This window comes from Carcharodon carcharias, chromosome 16, assembly GCF_017639515.1.
Source record: "Carcharodon carcharias isolate sCarCar2 chromosome 16, sCarCar2.pri, whole genome shotgun sequence".
NCBI classification, from domain to species: Eukaryota; Metazoa; Chordata; class Chondrichthyes; order Lamniformes; family Lamnidae; genus Carcharodon; species Carcharodon carcharias.
In genome coordinates, this window is record NC_054482.1 from 32,345,017 (window position 1) to 32,362,352 (window position 17,336).

Sequence of the window (17,336 nt, forward strand, 5' to 3'; positions counted from 1 at the left end):
GAAGAGAAATGGAAATGTGATGAAATTTACACTGTTTAAGGGGGTGGGGCAGGTGGAGTTGGATAGAAGGTCAGCGATAGGTGGGGACAAAGGAGGGATTGACAAAGATGTCATAAACTAAAGGACAAAAGGATTGATAATGGTTGTGGTTTGTGCTAAATAAGGTGCTAATAGTGGCATAAAGGTAAGACAGCAGAATAAGGATAGCATCATTTGAAAGAACAGCATGGAACAAGTGACAGATGGCCCTGTAGGGGATGGGGTGGGGGGAGGGGCGGTGGTGGGGTAAATAAAGGATAGAAAATGGGATAAAAAAGGGGATAAAACTATGGATAAATGAATAAAAATAAAACAAGTGGATAAAAAATAAAAATGAATGCAGAAGAAAGAGTTTAAAAAAGGTGAGGATGGAGGGGAGAGTTCATAGTCTGAAGTTGTTGAACTCAGTCTTGAGTCCAGAAAGCTGTAAAGTGCCTAATCGGAAGATGAGGTGCTGTTCCTCCAGTCTGCGTTGGGCTTCACTGGAACATTGCAGCAGGCCAAGGACGGACATGTGGACATGAGATCAGGATGGCGTGTTGAAATGGCAAGCAACAGGAAGGTCTGGGTCATGCTTGTGGACAGACCGAAGGTGTTCCTCAAAGCGGTCACTCAGTCTGTGTTTGGTCTCCCCAATGTAGAGGAGACCCCACTGGGAGCAGCGAATACAGTAGGCCAAATTGAAGGAGGTGCAAGTGAAGCTCTGCTTCACCTGAAAGGAGTGTTTGGGCCCTTGGATGGTGAGGAGGTAAAGGGGCAGGTGTTGCACCTTCTCCGATTGCATGGGGATGTGTGGTGGGAGGGGGATGAGGTGTTGGGGGTGATGGAGAAGTGGACCAGGGTGTCCTGGAACAGTCCCTACAGAATGCTGACAGGGGGATGAGGGGAAGATGTGTTTGGTGGTGGCATCATGCTGAAGTTGGTGGAAATGGCGGAGGATGATCCTTTGAATGCGGAGGCTAATGAGATGAAAAGTGAGGACAAGGGAGAACCTTTCATGGTTCTGGGAGGGAGAGGCAGGCGTGAGGGCAGAGGCGCGGGAGATGGGCCGGACAAAGATGGGCCGGACAAAGATGAGAGCCCTGTCAACCACCGTGGGGGGGTGGGGGGTGGGTGGGGGCACCCTCAGTTAAGGAAGAAGGAAGACATGCCAGAAGTGCTGTTTTGGAAAGTAGCATCATTAGAACAGATGCAAGGGAGGCGAAGAAACTGAGAGAATGGGATGGAGTCCTTACAGGAAGCGGGGTGTGAGGTGCTGTATTCGACGTAGCTCTGGGAGTCGATAGGCTTGTAATGAATATTGGTGGACAGTCTATCACCAGAAATTGAGACAGAGAGGTCAAGGAAGGGAAGGGAAGTGTCAGAGATGGACCATGTGAAAATGATGGAGGGGTGGAGATTGGAAGCAAAATTAATAAATTTTTCCAGGTCCAGACGAGAGCATGAAGCAGCACCGAGTAATCATCGATATACTGGAGAAAGAGTTGTGGAAGGGGGCTGCAGTAGGACTGGAACAAGGAATGTTTTACATACCCCATAAAGAGACAGGCATAGCTGGGGCCCATGCGGGTACCCTTAGCCACACCTTTTAATTGGAGGAAGTGAGAGGAGTTTAAGGAGAAATTGTTCAGTGTGAGAACAAGTTTAGCCAGACGGAGGAGAGTAGTGGTGGATGGGGATTGTTCGGGCCTCTGTTCGAGGAAGAAGTGTGTATGATCTCATTAGTGTTTGTGGGAGCTTGCTGTGCGCAAATAGGCTGTTATGTTACAATAGCAAGCACACTTCAAAAATGTTTCATTGACTGTAAAGTGCTTTGGGACACCTTGATGTTGTGGAAGGTACAAGATAAATGCAAAGCTCTTGCTTTCTCTTTTGCAGTTTACTGTCAGAACTTTGCCCCGAACTTCAAGGAGAGTGAGATGAATGCCATTGCTGCAGACATGTGCACCAATGCCCGGAGGGTGGTCCGCAAACACTGGATCCCCAAGCTGAAGCTGATGCTTGCTGAGGGAGACGGCGTCTACCGCTCAGTCATCACCGACGGGGCGACTGGGGGTTTGCCCGAGGGGGCTTCTGGGAGCCAGGAGATGGAGCTGCCAGGCACTGGGCAAAGGCACGAGTCCAGTGGGATGAGAGCAGGTGGCACTGGCCACAGATATGAGACAGGTTTCCCAGAGGGTCTGGAAGACGCTGGGAACGGTATCATGGAGGCTCCAAACTAACGGAGCCCAACAGGCATTCCCGGAAAAGGACACATGCTACTTAGAGAGTCAGATGTGTCGTGGGGTTTAAGTGCTTGGGGATTTTTAGTGGTGGCTCAACCTGGAAATGAGATAGACAGTGTGTACCGGGCGGGGTGAGGGAGGGCATCATTGTACCATGCCTGACACCTAACCCTCTCACCGCAGGAACACCCTTATAGTGCTTTGGATAAGTTGCGATTGGGGTGGGATTATCATGAATGTAAATTTAAGAAAAAGACTTGCATTTCTATAGCGCCTTTCACCTTAGGATATCCCAAAGCGGTTCAGCCAATGAGGTACTTTCAAAGTGTAGTCATCGTTGTAATGTAGGAAATGAAGCAGCAAATTTGTGCATAGCAAGTTCCCACAAACAGCAATACCAGATAATCTGGTGTTGATTGAGGGATAAAAATTGGCCAGGATACCAGGGAGAACCTGAAATAGCGTGGTGAGATATTTTACACTCTTGAGGCGATATATATCTGAAAGAGGATACCTCCAACAGTGCGGTACTCCCTCAGTGTTGCTCTGGAGTGTCAGCATAGGTTATGGGACCAAGTCTCTGGAGTGGGCCTCAAACCCACAACATTGTGACTTAGAATTGAGCATGCTATCCACTGAGGCATGGCTGACACATTAGGACCAGGAATACACTGTCCAGCTGATCTCTGCCCTCCTCACTAATGGCCAATAATTCAAAGCATGTTTACAGTGTGGGGAGAAGGACCACATGGAGATATGGAATGTTGACTGGGCACATCAGCAAAAACAACTCAATCCCACATTTAACAAGAAAAGATTGTACATTAAGCAAGGACAAAGGGATCAGCCTCCACTCGTTGAACTGATGGCTCGCTCATTTGGCTCCATCCCTTTCTGCCTGGCCAACATTGTCTGGTATCCAAGTCACACCCCACAGAACATGTTCTCTGTTTAGCGTTAAAGGATCTGTTCCAAATCTTCATTCGAATGATAGTATTGTGAATAAATCACCCGTAATCCATTGTAATGCTTCTCACCCTCTCCCAGCCCACACCCTGTATTTCCAGTATTACGTACATTGAATTTACAGTGCAAAACCAGGTCATTCAACCAAACTGGTCCATGCGGTGTTTCTGATCCACATGAACCTCCCATCATTCTCTAGCTAACCCCACCGATCCTTCTGTTCCTTTCTTCCTCATTTCATATCCAGCTTTCCCTTAAACACACCTATACTGTTTGCCCCAACCGCTCGCTGTGGGAGTGAGTTCCACATTCTCACCGCTTTCTGGGTAAAGAGGTTTCTCCTGAATTGTTTATTGGATTCACTAGTGACCATTTTATAGCCTCTAATTTATGGACATTGTGTCAATTTACACATAAGCTTTGTTTAGGTGTTTTTGAAGCTCTTGTTGAAGCCTCCCAAAGCAGAATTTACATTTGGGAGCAATGGAGGTCTACCAGTGAAACAACAGATTGTATTTTTTTGGATGGGGTGGGGACAGTATAACTTGTTTCAGTGTGCAGTGACTGTTGGAACTCAGAGGAACGGAACAGGCGGGTGTAGTACTGTGGGAGACTACATTGCTGGATGTACCCACTAACCCATGGTCTGACTATTCACTTGGGTGATAATAGTGCTGTGGCACCATTCGAGAAATAGCAGAGGTGGAGGAATTTAGGCATTCAGAGCACCAAAGCAAAAGTCCATTCATCGTATTGCTGTTTGTGGAATCTTACTTGTACAAAGCAGCTCCCATTTTCACCCGCATAATGGCAGTCAGCCAAAGAAGTAACTCATTGTATAGAAGACACTTTGGAGATGTTTGAGTGATGTAATAAGATGCATTATAAATGCAAGTCTCAGCCTTTTCAAATTAGCAGGTATGTAATGCCTTCTAAAGTTAACTTATCTTGGTGTTTTTCACTATAAAGAAACAACCGTATGATAATCTTCTGGCTAGGTCATTGGGGCTGGTCCAGTTTCTCGTCACCCGCTCTGGTCTGAAGGTCACTGGCAAGTTCCTGGGTCTGTCCCTTTCTTCCTGTCTGAAATACTAACAGTTAAATATGTTGATTCCAAAGCATCCATAATCCAACCTGGCGCCACGGTAGTGGTGGAAGAACTCTAAACATTTGCAGAAGGAATGGAACTTGCGGAGGTGCGAAGAATGTAAGCTTGGTGTTTGATTGGAAGAACGTGTTGGTATTAATGGAGGTGGTTACTAACCACTGAAGGCAGCTGAACTCAGGGATGCTGCCCTACTTCAGGGGGTCCTGAACTAACACCACAGGTACCACTAGACTTTGAAACACACCCGCCTTGCTGTTTGAAATGCTTCTGGAACCTGCGTTGCACATATACTTGTTGACACATTTTGGGCTTAGGGCCAGAAACTGCCTCTGTTGCAAATTGGAATGGCTTTCGCTCCCTGTTTACATGGAAGGGTAGTGAGCAGTGGAAACGTGCTTGTGTGTTTTTTGGCAATTAGGAATGTAAAGTGTGTTTTGAATCCTGGTTTCTGATGAACATGGACAATTTTGGGCTTTGGTGTTTGGAAGACTCTTCACTTTCCCGTTGACTGTTGAAAGATTGGCTATGAGACATGTGTCGCGAGTGGTCCCTTTCTTTTCTCTACAGCCGCGCTTGGGTGTGTGAATCACCTCGATGGACCCTTTCAATCTTGTACCGCTTTTCCAGTGGCCTTACTGACACAAAATGGGACACTAGCCCGTTTAAGGACAGGTCCTAGTCTGCAATGAACCAACCTGATAATTGTTAGTGTGACACTGTATCTCATGGTGCTCCCATTGATGTTTGTTGTATGTATCATTTTAACAAATAACATGTATAAATACAAATGTAGCTCAACAGTCCCATATTGCGTGGTCCTTCACACTTACTATGCACTGGTTTTCAATGGTGTTGCCCTGTAGAGATACAACAGCTGCCTCCTATGGATCTACCTGGGTGTAGTGTGGAGCAGGCCATAAGGTGCAGGAGATTTCAGGATCTCAGTTTTGCTTGTGTACAGTTTTGGTCTCCTAATCTAAGGAGGTAACCTAACCAGTTTATTAGATTGACTCCTGGGTTGAGAGGGTTGTCCTCTGAGGAGATCAAGTTGAATGGGTTTATCTTCTCTGGAGTTCAGAAGAGTGAGAGGTGATCTCATTGAAACCTACAGGAATGTTAATGACAGATTTCCTATTTCCCCAGCCTGGAGAGTCTAGAGATAGGGATAAGATATCAGATATTTAGGACTGAAATAAAGTGAGATTTCTTCATTTAGAGGGTTGTGAATCTTCAGAATTCTCCACCCCCTGAGGGCTGTGGAGACTCCATTATTGAGTATATTTGAGACAGAGACCGCAAGACTTTTGGATACGAAGGGATAGGGAGGAAAAGTGGGAGTTAAGGTTAATGATCTTATTGAATGGCAGAGGAGTCTCAAAGGACCAATGCCTCCATGAGCTCCTGTTTCTTATGTCAGCCAGATTGGGTAAGGATGCAGGATTTCTCAGGACGTTAGGGAGCCAGTTGTTTTTCTGACAGTGCAACAGCTACCTGGTCACTTCTGCTGATTTTAGCCATTCAGATTTTTAAAAAACATTCCAATATCCTAAATGCTGTGGTGGGATTTGAACTCTTGTTCACTGGATGATTGGTCCAGGCCTCTGGTTTACTAATCCAGTAATGTCACTTACACTTACACCATATCAGATTTGAACACCACAAAATCAATTGAATTCCAGTTTAAGATATATTGCTGACTAATAAAATGATCAAACGCCCACTGCACTGTTACCTTCCACCCATAGCATGCTTTTCTGTAGCCATACTTGTATCTCTGTAGTCAACACGGATTGAGAAAGGGCAGCTCAAGTTTATGCACAGCCATATAAGGGTTCCTGCTCCTTTCAGCCAGTGGAAGAGGACATTTGACCATTCAAGATGCCGCTGACACAGCTGCATAGACCCTTTTCTGCACTAGTTATGGTCAGCTATCTCTTGTTCTTCTAGGTGCTAGATTAAACTCTGACCAGCTCATTGCACTTTACAATGAGGTGGTTCTGTGTACATGGAGGAGGTGGGAGGCAGGGGGACTGGAGAGAGTGAATCCTCACCAGAGGTAGTAAGAGACCAATTCAAAAAGACTGACCTGCTTATATTTAATACCTTTTCTCACTTCAAGACATACCATAGTACCAATTAAATACCAATTTTTGAAGCATGGTCACTGCTGTAATGTAGGGAGATATGGCAGCCAACTTACAACAGCAAAGTGATAATCTGTTTTAGTGATGGTTGAGGGTTAATTTTTTTTCATGTTCCTTCCTGAGGTGTGGTCATTGCTGCCTGGGCCAGTGTTTATATTGCCTGTCCTCAATTGCCCTTGAGAAGGCGGTGCTGAACTAGGTGGTAGAGGTTGCAGGTTTGGAAGGTCCTGTCTAAGGAGCCTTGATGAGTTCCTGCAATGCATCTTGTAGATAGTACACAATGCTGCTACAGTGGCGGAGGGAGTGAATGTTTGTGGAATGGGTGCCAATCAAGTGGGTTGCTTTGTTCTGGATGGTATCGAGCTTTTTCAGTGTTGTAGGAGCTGCACTCATCCAGGCAAGTAGGGAGGATTCCATCACACTCCTGACTTGTGCCTTGTAGATGGGGGACAGACTTTGGGAGGTCAAGAGGTGAGTTACTCTCTGTGGAATTCCTAGCCTCTGACCTGCTCTTATAGCCACGGTATTTATATGGCTAGGCCAGTTCAGCTTCTGGTCAATGGTAAACCCCCAGGATGTTGATAGGGTGGAATTCAGTGATGGTAATGCCATTGAATGGTAAGAGGAGATGGTTGGATTCTTTTATTGGAGATGGTCATTGCCTGGCACTTGTGTGGCATGAATGTTGCTTGCCACTTGTCAGCCTAAGCCTGGATATTGTCCACGTCTTGCTGTAAATGAGCATGGTCTACTTCAGTATCTGAGGAGTCTCAAATGGTGCTGAACATTGTGCAATCATCAGCGAACGTCCCCCCTTTTGACCTTATGATGAGGGAAGGTCATTGATGAAGCAGCTAAAGGTGGTTGGGCCTAGGACATTACCCTGAGGAATTCTTACAGTGATGTCCTGGAACTGAGATGATTGACCTCCAACAACCAATTTCCTTTGTGCTATATATGACTCCAACCAGCAGAGTTCCCCCCCACAATTCCTATTGACTCCAATTTTGTTAAGGTTCCTTGATGCCATACTCGGTCAAATGCTGCCTTGATATCAAGGGCAATCACTCTTACCTCACCTCTGGAGTTCAGCTCTTAAGTCCATGTTTGGACTTGGGCTGTAATGAGGTCAGGAGCCGAGCGGCCCTGGTGGAAACCAAATTGAGCCTCAGTGAGCAGGTTGTTTCTGAATAAGTGCCACTTGATAGCACTGTCAACAACCCCTTCCGTTACCTTGCTGATGATTGAGAGTAGAATGATGGGGTGGTAATTGTCTGGTTTGGAATTATCCTGCTTTTTGTGTACGTTGCCAGGTAGATACCAGTGTTGTAGCTGTACTGGAACAACTTGGCTAAGGGCTCAGCAAGTTCTGGAGCACAAGTCTTCTGTACTATTGCGGGATATTGTCAGGGCCCATAGCCTTTGCAGTAGCCAGTGCCTTCAGCTGTTTCTTGATATCACCTGGAGTGAATTGAATTGGCTGAAGACTGGCATCTGTGATGCTGGGGACCTCTGGAGGAGGCTGAGATGGATCATTCAATCAGCTTTTCTGGCTGAAGATTGTTGCGAATGCTTCAGCCTTATCTTTTGCACTGATGTGCTGGGCTCCCCCATCATTGAAGATGGGGATATTTGTGGAGTCTCCTCCTCCAGTGAGTTGTTTAATTGTCCACCAGGACTGGATGTGGCAGGACTGCAGAGCTTAGATCTGATTTGGTTGTAGGTTTTGTAGTGGTTTGATACAAGTGAGTGGCTTGCTAGACCATTTCAGAATCAACCATATCGCTGTGGATCTGAAGTCACATGTAAGCTAGACTAGGTTAGGACAACAGATTTCCTTCCCTAAAGGGGCAATAGTGATGGGTTTTTAGAACAACAATGATTTCATGGTGACCATTACTGAGGCTAGCTTCTAATTCCAGATTTAACTGAATTTAAATTCCACCAGCTTTAAACTCATGTCCCCAGAGCATTAGCCTGGGCCTCTGGATTATTAGTGTAGTGACATTACCACCACTTCCCCTGAGGGCCAGGCCACTGGCAAGAACTGCCCAGTTCTTCAAAGTATTTTACCTTCTACCTGAGGGGGCAGCCTTGGTTTAATATCTCAATGAAAAAAAGCAGCTCTGACAGTGCAGCACTCCCTCAGTATTGCACGGGGAGTGTCCGCTTTGATTATGTGCTTAAGTCTCTTGAGAGGTACTTGAAGCCACTACCTTTTGATTGAGAGGTGAGAGTGCTTACAACTGAGTCAAGGCTGAGGTATAACTCAGAACCCAAGAGTTGATATTTGGAAGTTGAGGTGATGCTAAATTATTTACCGTCTGAACCATTTACAGTTTGGACTGAAATAACTTGTTTTCATTACAAAAACTGATCATTACCTGGCGTAGTCATCTGGCATTGTTCAGTTAAATACTGTGAAAGGGGATTGCATGGTGCATGTGCTAAACATGCCAAGCAGGATTTGTAATCTGTACCTGCCATCATGTATTAACAACAAGCTTCAGGTCACACTAGCCAGAGTGCCTAAGAGATGCTGGTAGAACAACCTGCATTTATTTAAGCGCCTTTCACAACAAAGGATGCCGAAACAGAATGAAGTGCTTTTGAAATAAAAACAGGAAATGTTCAGCAGGTCAGGCAGCATCTGTAGAATGAACTAATGTATCAGGTTGATGACATTATCAGAACAAGTACTTTTGAAGGGTTGTCGCTGTTGTAGGAATTGTAGCAGCCAATTTGCACACACTAAGTTCTCACAAACAGCAGTGAGATAATGTCTGTTGATTGTGGCATGAATATTGGCCAAGATACAGAGCAGAATTCTCCTGGTTTTCAAATGGTGCTAATGGGTGTTTTAGTAAGGGGACAGATGGGGACCTCAGTTTAACATCTCATCTGAAAGACAGAAAACTTACCCAAGGGAGGAGGGTTAGGAACTACAACACATTACTTTTATCTTCAATGAAATATAATTTCACCTGGAAGAAATAAATTACTCTTTATCTTTCCTATACTTTGAATACCATGGAAATGCCAATTAAGATTAACATTCGCCTCCCTGTGTAATGGGGATAGAATCACCTCATTATAAAGTGTGAAACCTGGTCAGGGCTTGTGCTAGCTTCTAAAAGATCCCAGATCAAAATCACATGGCCCTCCACTGGAACTTAGCCAAATATCTCAAGACATTTGTTTTTTTTCTAAACTGACCATTACCAATGAAAATCAATGGGCAGAATTTTCCCCCCCGCTGGAGGAAGGGGCGGTGGGGTGGAGTTTAGGGTTGGGCGCATGGAGGGTTGGTCGGGGGGGTGTGCTGCCATTTTACGTGGGCGGGCCAATTAAGGCCCACCCAGCGTGACCTCCGCAAGGAAGCGCTATGCGCTCCCTGTGCAGGCAGGGGGTTCCCTGAGCCGAGAGTGCGCTCATCTCCCTGAGGCTAAGTGCTGCCTCCGGGAGATCGGCTCCTGTCTGAAAAAATTTTAAAAAACGAAATAAATTTCCCTGACATGTCCCCTCATGTGGCCTCAAGGTTGGATGGGCAGGTCCATTAATTACTTTAACTACTTTGTCAATGGCCTCATTTGGCCGTTGACAGGTCAGCAGGCACACAGCTGATTCTGCTGAACATCTGTCCACCTGAAAATTGAAATGGGGCGTGGTGACATAGGGAGCAGCACCCCCCCACCGACCCCCCCCCCAACCCCCGCTCGCCAAACGGGAAATCCCAGCCAATATCACTGAGCAACCACTGACCAGCATAAGCTCAACCTTCTCAAACTGCACTTCCTTGTAATGCCAAAAAGCAATAACCATTCCAAATAGCACTTTGCAACCCAACATCAACGATGAAGCGGACTGCCTTATGAAGAAAGATGGGACAGGTTAGGCTTGTATCTGCTGGAGTTTAGGAGTAACAGGTGACTTGATTGAAACCTTTAAGATTCTGAGGGGTCGACCCAGGGTGGACGTGGAGAGGACGTTTCCTCTTGTGGGAGAATCTAGAACTAGGGGTCACTGTTTGAAAATAAGGGATAACCCATTTAAGACAGAGATGAGAAGAAATTTTTTCTTTCAGGGGGGTCTTGAGTCTTTGGAACTCTCTTCCTCAAAAGGCAGTGGAAGCAGAATCTCTGAGTATTTTTAAGGCAGAGCTAAACAGATTCGTGATCTGGAGGTGGTGGTGGCATAATCACCGGAGCAGTATTCTGGGGACCTGGTTCGAATCCCACCACAGCAGATGGTGAAATTTGAATTCAATAAAAAGCCGATTGTTATAAAAACCCATCTAGTTCACTAATCCTCCTTAAGAAAGGAAACCTGCCATCCTAACCGGGGGGTGGGGTAAAAGGTTATTAGGGGTATGTGGGAACATAAAGTTGAGGTTACAGTCAGATCAGCCCATGATCTTACTAAATGACAGAGAAGGGGCTGAGTAGCCTGCTCTTAGTTCATATGATTAGCAATGTCCTACTAAATTAATTCAGAAACACCATAGCTCTAGTGGAATATACATTAAGTAAATGTATTAAAATTAAGTAAAGCTTACTTACAGACAATGGAGATGACAATGGCTGTCAGTGTGTCCTGTTTGAAATTTTCAGATGTTTGGGATTCAGCAACTTTCTGAGGGAGAGTGTTCCAGATTTTTACCATCCTTTGTGTGCAGAAGTGTCTCCTTGTTCTGGACTGTCTCACCAGACAGAACAGTTTTAATCTATCCTATCAATTCCTTTAATCGTCTTAAATACCTCAATTAGATCACCCCTTAATCTTCTATGTTCAAGGGAATACAAGTCTTGCCTAAGCGATCTATCCTCATAATTTAACACTGGTATTATTCTAATGAACGTGTATTGCAACCCCTCAAATATATCCTTCCTGAGATGCGGTGCTCAGAACCGAATGAGGTATTCCAGAGAGGATCGAAACAGAACTCTGTACAAATACAATATAACTTCCACCCTATTGTATTCCAGCTCTCCAACGTTCCATTAATCTTTTTTTAATTGATATTCTTTATCCAAAATCCAGTGGAGACTGGAGTTAGGGTTGCCAACTGTAATTAATATTTCATCACATGACTTGGGCCCACACGTCAGCCATTGGTCGATCAACATATTTGTGACGCACTGTCTTCCTACATCAACTGGAAAGGAAAAAGATTCATTACCCAGTTGGATGATGCTTGACCAACAACCAAAGAGCCCCACCCCCACCAATTCCAGTATCTGGTAAAGAGAAAAGTTCAAAGAAAATTTAAAAACGATCTTTTTTAATATCCCGATGATTTTCTAGGATTGCACACAGCAGTGTCCTGGAGATGGATCTTCAATTCGTGGAGACTCCAGGCCAATCTTGGAGGGTTTGCAATCCTGGCTGCAGCAGTTCAGGCCAGGCATAATCAGAAGTCACAGGCTTTGATTAGATTATCAGAGAGACCAGGGAATTGCTGGGTGATCCCTTTACCAAAATGGAGATAGCATGAAATGGAAATTCACTCAATTCCTTTGAAGCAAAATATAATGTGTATATTCTGCATCTGATAAGGGTGATTTTTGTCTCCATTACAGCGGGAGTGTTAATCTTGATTGGCATGTCCATGGTATTCAAAGTATGGTAGAGATAAAGAGTATGTGCAGGAATTCCCAAATATCTGCTGTAAGAACAGTGAGCGATTGTTCTATATCTGATGACGATAGTGTGAAGGGATTGTTGTATATCTGGTGTAAGGAGAGTGCAGAGATTGCTATGAATATGAAGGTCAAACAGATAAATTATTCTGGACACTAGCTTTCATGTTAAGGGGAAGAGTGAGACAGAAAAGTATCTGGATCCACAATGAGATGGAATCTATGGGGACAGGGTAGTAGTACAAGTGGATATGGACAAGGTATACAATTCAGTCACGTTCTCCATCATTGCTTACCTTGAATATTGGCCCATATTGGATTATGTGGTGCTAACCACTCACTATTACTGGAGGCATCAATTGCAAAGTCGCTGCTAATAATGCATTCACTCCAACACAAAAACAGAAACAGAAGTACCTGGAAAAACTCAGCAGGTCTGGCAGCATCGGTGGAGGAGAGCACAGCTGACGTCTCGAGTCCTCATGACTCTTCAACAGAACAGATGCATTCACTCCGCTGGCTATTTCAAGCACTACACCTTGTTAAATTCTGATTTCTTTACAATCCTACTTAATTGCTTTCAAAAATTCTTTTTAAATCTTGTTAATAAAGTGATGATTTTCTTTATAAATGGACTGTGCAATAGTATGAAAGCAATTGATTGTTTCACACTAGGGATAAGAGGGAAACAAAAGGAATATTGTTCAAAATAGAATCCAGTAAGACAGTGATGTTTTTAGGTGCTAAAGTAGGAAGATAAGAGAGAGAGTCATTGTGCTTCCTTCACTGTTCATTCTCTATCCTTCCCAGGTGCAATTTCTATCTACTATTGAGGATTTCTTGTTTTCCCACCATCGCTGAGGATCTCAACCATCAGTTTGTATTCACCAATGTATATAAAGGCAAACTAATGACACCAAGACTGCTAGAAATGGTGGGGATTGTCACCAGAGGGAGACATATGAATCAGCAGCATGCTGACTTTGGTTGACAAATCTAGCATACTATGCAGTACATATAGCATTAGGAATAGGAGATGGTGCTGTCACTGACCTAGTAATCGAGAGACCCAGGCTAATGTCCCAGGGAAACAGGTTCAAATCCCACCACAACAGCTGGTGGAATTTAAACTCAATTCATACATTTAAAAATAACCTGGAATTGAAAGCTGGTCTTGGTAACGTGGCGACAAACTATCAGTGATTGTCGTAAAATTATGAAGGGCTTTGATAAAGTAACTTGGAATAAAAATTCCCACTGGACAATAAGTTGGTAACAAGAGTGAATAAAGTCATTACAAAACAACAGGAGGGAGTAAGATTTTTTTTAATGCTGTGGATTGTTAGGTTGTGGACCTACAACATTGCTGGGAGCAGAATCAATAAAAAGAGCAGGATAAATATTTGAAAATAAAGAATAGGGGAAATGGAAGAAAATGAGAATCACTTTAAGAAACAAACACAGATCCACTGGGCCAAATTGCTTCCTTTAGCATTATACATTTCTTTGCTGTTTCCGGAGCTAATTATATTCTGTCTAGTCAGGGTTTTAAATGGGTAAGCAAAGCCTTTGCAAAGTGTGACATAGAAACATGCAAATATAGAAAATTTATGGCTCACAAATCGTGTCTTGTGCTGGCTGAAAAAAAATCTAACCAGCCTAATCCTACTTTCCACTTCTTTATCCATCTTCAAGAGTATATCCAGGTATCTCTTAAATGTTTATACCGCCCTTTCAGGTGTTCCGGACCCCTGATACCCTATGGTCATGTTCCACTTCTGTTTGTGAAGTTGGATGAATGCGTGCTTGGAGGCTTCTTAAGGCTGTGATGAAAATGCATTAGCCGGTTTTTTGGTTCACTCAGAATTATGGCACTCCCAGGTCAGAGAGATGAGAGAGAACTTTGAGAAGATAAACATTTTGTGCTAACTTAAAATCTCACCAAGAGAGGGCGCAAGACTGATCTGTTGTGTCAGAATGAGAAATCGCATAAATTCCATTTAAAGTTGAGTACAGCGTTTCCAACTTTAGCTATGGAATCAATTCGTTTCTGGCCACATTTTTCTCCACAATAACTTTTCTGTTATCTGTGGGATCAGGAGTATGCAGAGGGTGGAAAAAGCATTGAGTGTTATCCAGGAATGGTTATATCCCATTTATGACCCATAGAGGAGAATTGACTCTGCTTATCGAAGATGTTGCTTGCAGTGATAGTAAACATTGAGGGTTGACAACCTACTTGGTCTGGAAAATTCAAAAGCAAAAATTGCAGATGCTGGAAATCTGAACTAAAAAAAAACACAGAAAATGCTGGAAATAGTCAGCAGGTCTGGGAGCATCTGTGGAGAGAGGAACAGAGTTAATGTTTCATGTCTTTCATCAGAACTTGGGGAAGTTAGAAATATAATAGTTTTCAAACAACTGAGGGGGGTGGGGGGAAGAATGGGGGAAATCACAAGGGAAAGTCTGATAGGGTGGAAAGACAGGAGAGATTAAATGGCAAAAGATTTGATGGTGCAAGGCCAAAGGAAGTGGTAAGATGTGTCTAGAGGAGGCATGAATGGCAAGTTCGTGCCATCTGGAAGCAAAACAAAAGAAAAGGAAAACTACAAGAGATAAACTAAAACCATTTAAAAAAACAGGGGCTACAATCTGAAATGATGAAACTCAGTGTTGAGTGGAAGGTTGTAAGTGACTATTGAAAGATGAGATGCTGTTCGTTGAGCTTTGTTGGAACAATGCAGGAGACCGAGGTCAGTGTGAGAGCAAGATGGAGTATTAAAGTTGCAGGTCACTTGACTCACGTGCAGAGTAAATGGAGGTGTTCCGCAAAGTTCACCCAATCTGTGTTTGGTCTATGCAATGAAGAGACCACATTGTGAGCATCATACAAAATTGAAAGATATATAAGTTGTGATGAACCCCACAGTTTGCAAGAAGCTTATTAGTGAGAGGCAGCATGGTTTTGTAAAGGGGAGGTCGTGTCTCACTAACTTGATCGAGTTTTTCGAGGAAGTGACAAAGATGATCGACGATGGAAGGGCAGTGGATGTTATATACATGGATTTCAGTAAGGCCTTTGACAAGGTCCCTCATGGCAGACTGGTACAGAAGGTAAAGTCGCACGGGATCAGAGGTGAGCTGGCAAGATGGATACAGAATTGGCTTGGTCATAGAAGACAGAGGGTAGCAGTGCTTTTCTGAGTGGAGAGCTGTGACTATTGGAGTTCCGCAGGGATCAGTGCTGGGACCTTTGCTGTTTGTGGTATACATAAATGATTTGGAGGAAAATGTAACTGGGCTAATTAGTAAGTTTGCAGACGACACCAAGGTTGGAAGAGTTGCAGATAGTGAAGAGGATTGTCAAAGGATACAACGGGATATAGATCGGTTGGAGACTTGGGCGGAGAAATGGCAGATAAAGTTTGATCCGGACAAATGCGAGGTAATGCATTTTGGAAGGTCTAATTCAGGTAGGAATTACACAGTAAATGGCAGAATCCTTAAGTGCATCGAAGGGCAGAGGGATCTGGGTGTACAGGTCCAAAGGTCACTGAAAGTGGCAAAGCAGGTGGATAAGGTAGTCAGGAAGGCATATGGCATGCTTGCCTTCATCGGCAGGGGTATTGAGTATAAAAGCTGGGAAGTCATGCTGCAGCTGTATAGAACCTTGGTTAGGCCACACTTGGAATATAGCGTGCAATTCTGGTCACCATATTACCAAATGGATATGGAGGTGTTGGAGAGGGTGCAGAGGAGGTTTACCAGGATGCTGCCTGGTCTGGAGGTTATTAGCTATGAGGAGAGGTTGGAGAAACTCGGATTGTTCTCACTAGAGCGACAGAGATGGGAGGGTGACTTGATAGAAGTTTACAAAATTATGAGTGGCATGGACAGAGTAGATAGTCAGAAACTTTTTCCCAGGGTGGAAGAGTCAATTACTAGGGGACATAGATTTAAGGTGAGAGGAGAAAACTATAAAGATGATGTGCGGGGCAAGTTTTTTTACACAGAGGGTAGTGAGTGTCTGGAATTCGCTGCCAGAGGAGGTGGTGGAAGCAGATACGATAGTGGTGTTTAAGAGGCAGCTTGACAAATACATGAATAGGATGGGAATAGAGGGATATGGATCCCGGAAGTGCAAAATGTTTTAGTTGACGGGCAATATGATTGGCGCAGGCTTGGAGGGCCGAAGGGCCTGTTCCTGTGCTGTACTTTTCTTTGTTCTTTGTTCTTATATTTTTGAGATATTCCCTTAACTAAAGTGAAACAAAGTTCTCTCTAGAAATGAGGTGGGATTGGAATTCCTGGCACTGAGATCATTTCTGAGAAATGAATCTGTGACCTGAAGTTGCAAATTTCAGCCAGTGAAGAGAAACAGAACTCCTGGGGAAGAAACAAGCAGGGTCCTCAAAAGATCAGTTTCTGTTCAGTAGAAAGAGGACAGTTACAGAACACTTTGTGTTCGGTTATTTAACTGAAGACAGGATTGGAGCAAGGTCCAAAAGAGAAAATTTTACTGTTACTGTTTCAGTTTTGCCAGAGCTGATCAGACCATTTAATGGTTTATTAAAGGGGGTCAGATGAAGGAGTCTCTGGGACTCTATGCCATTGAACCTGTTGTGAACCTAACTAAGGATGTTCAGCAGGGGCATATCTTTGTCTGTGATAATCGTACCCGGGGAGCTCGGATGGCATAGAGCAACTGGTGCAAGCAGCTTGAGGATCGAATCAATTGAATGGGAAAAATGAGAAATCCTTCGTACATAAAGCAGAATTTGAAGAACTTTGGGACTGCACCTGATGCCATGTGTGCAAGGAGTGCTGCTGAGAATTGCATGACAATTATTCTTTTATTGCTATTTAAAGTGAATTTTATTGCTTCTATTTAAATACCATTTGTCTATTAATGCATGCTTAATTTATGTTGATTTACTTGTTACAGTAAAAGTTTTAAAAAGTGAATTCTTGTCTATTTGTTCCTTCTATTGCTGTGATTTGGGGATGAGGAGGTAAAAGGGCATGGGAAGATGCTGTGGGAAAGGGAAGGATGTTGGGTCTGATTGAGAAGTGCACCAGGGTGTCACAGAGGGAACAGCCCCTTTGAAATCCTGAAAAGGGAGGAAAAGACATGTTTGGTGATGGCATCATGCTGGAGGTGGCAGAAATGGTGGAGGATAATCCATTGAATATAAAGGCTGCTGGGGGTGGTCAG

General features: G+C 44.0%; 1 protein-coding gene across 4 annotated transcripts in view; it reads left to right on the top strand.

The window, feature by feature from the left end:
* LOC121289178 (nucleus accumbens-associated protein 1-like) overlaps positions 1–13,495 on the top strand; it is a 104,990-nt gene extending 91,495 nt beyond the window's left edge. For 2 of the 4 annotated variants that reach the window (XM_041208359.1, XM_041208360.1), the window contains one exon: positions 1,918–5,141. In XM_041208359.1, the coding sequence (XP_041064293.1) occupies positions 1,918–2,261 (344 nt within the window). In that variant the 3' untranslated portion in view covers positions 2,262–5,141. Of the gene's footprint in view, positions 1–1,917; positions 5,142–12,931 lie in introns of those variants that run through there. The other 2 variants (XM_041208361.1, XM_041208362.1) reach the window with 2 other exon arrangements.
* The last annotated feature ends 3,841 nt before the right edge of the window (positions 13,496–17,336 follow it).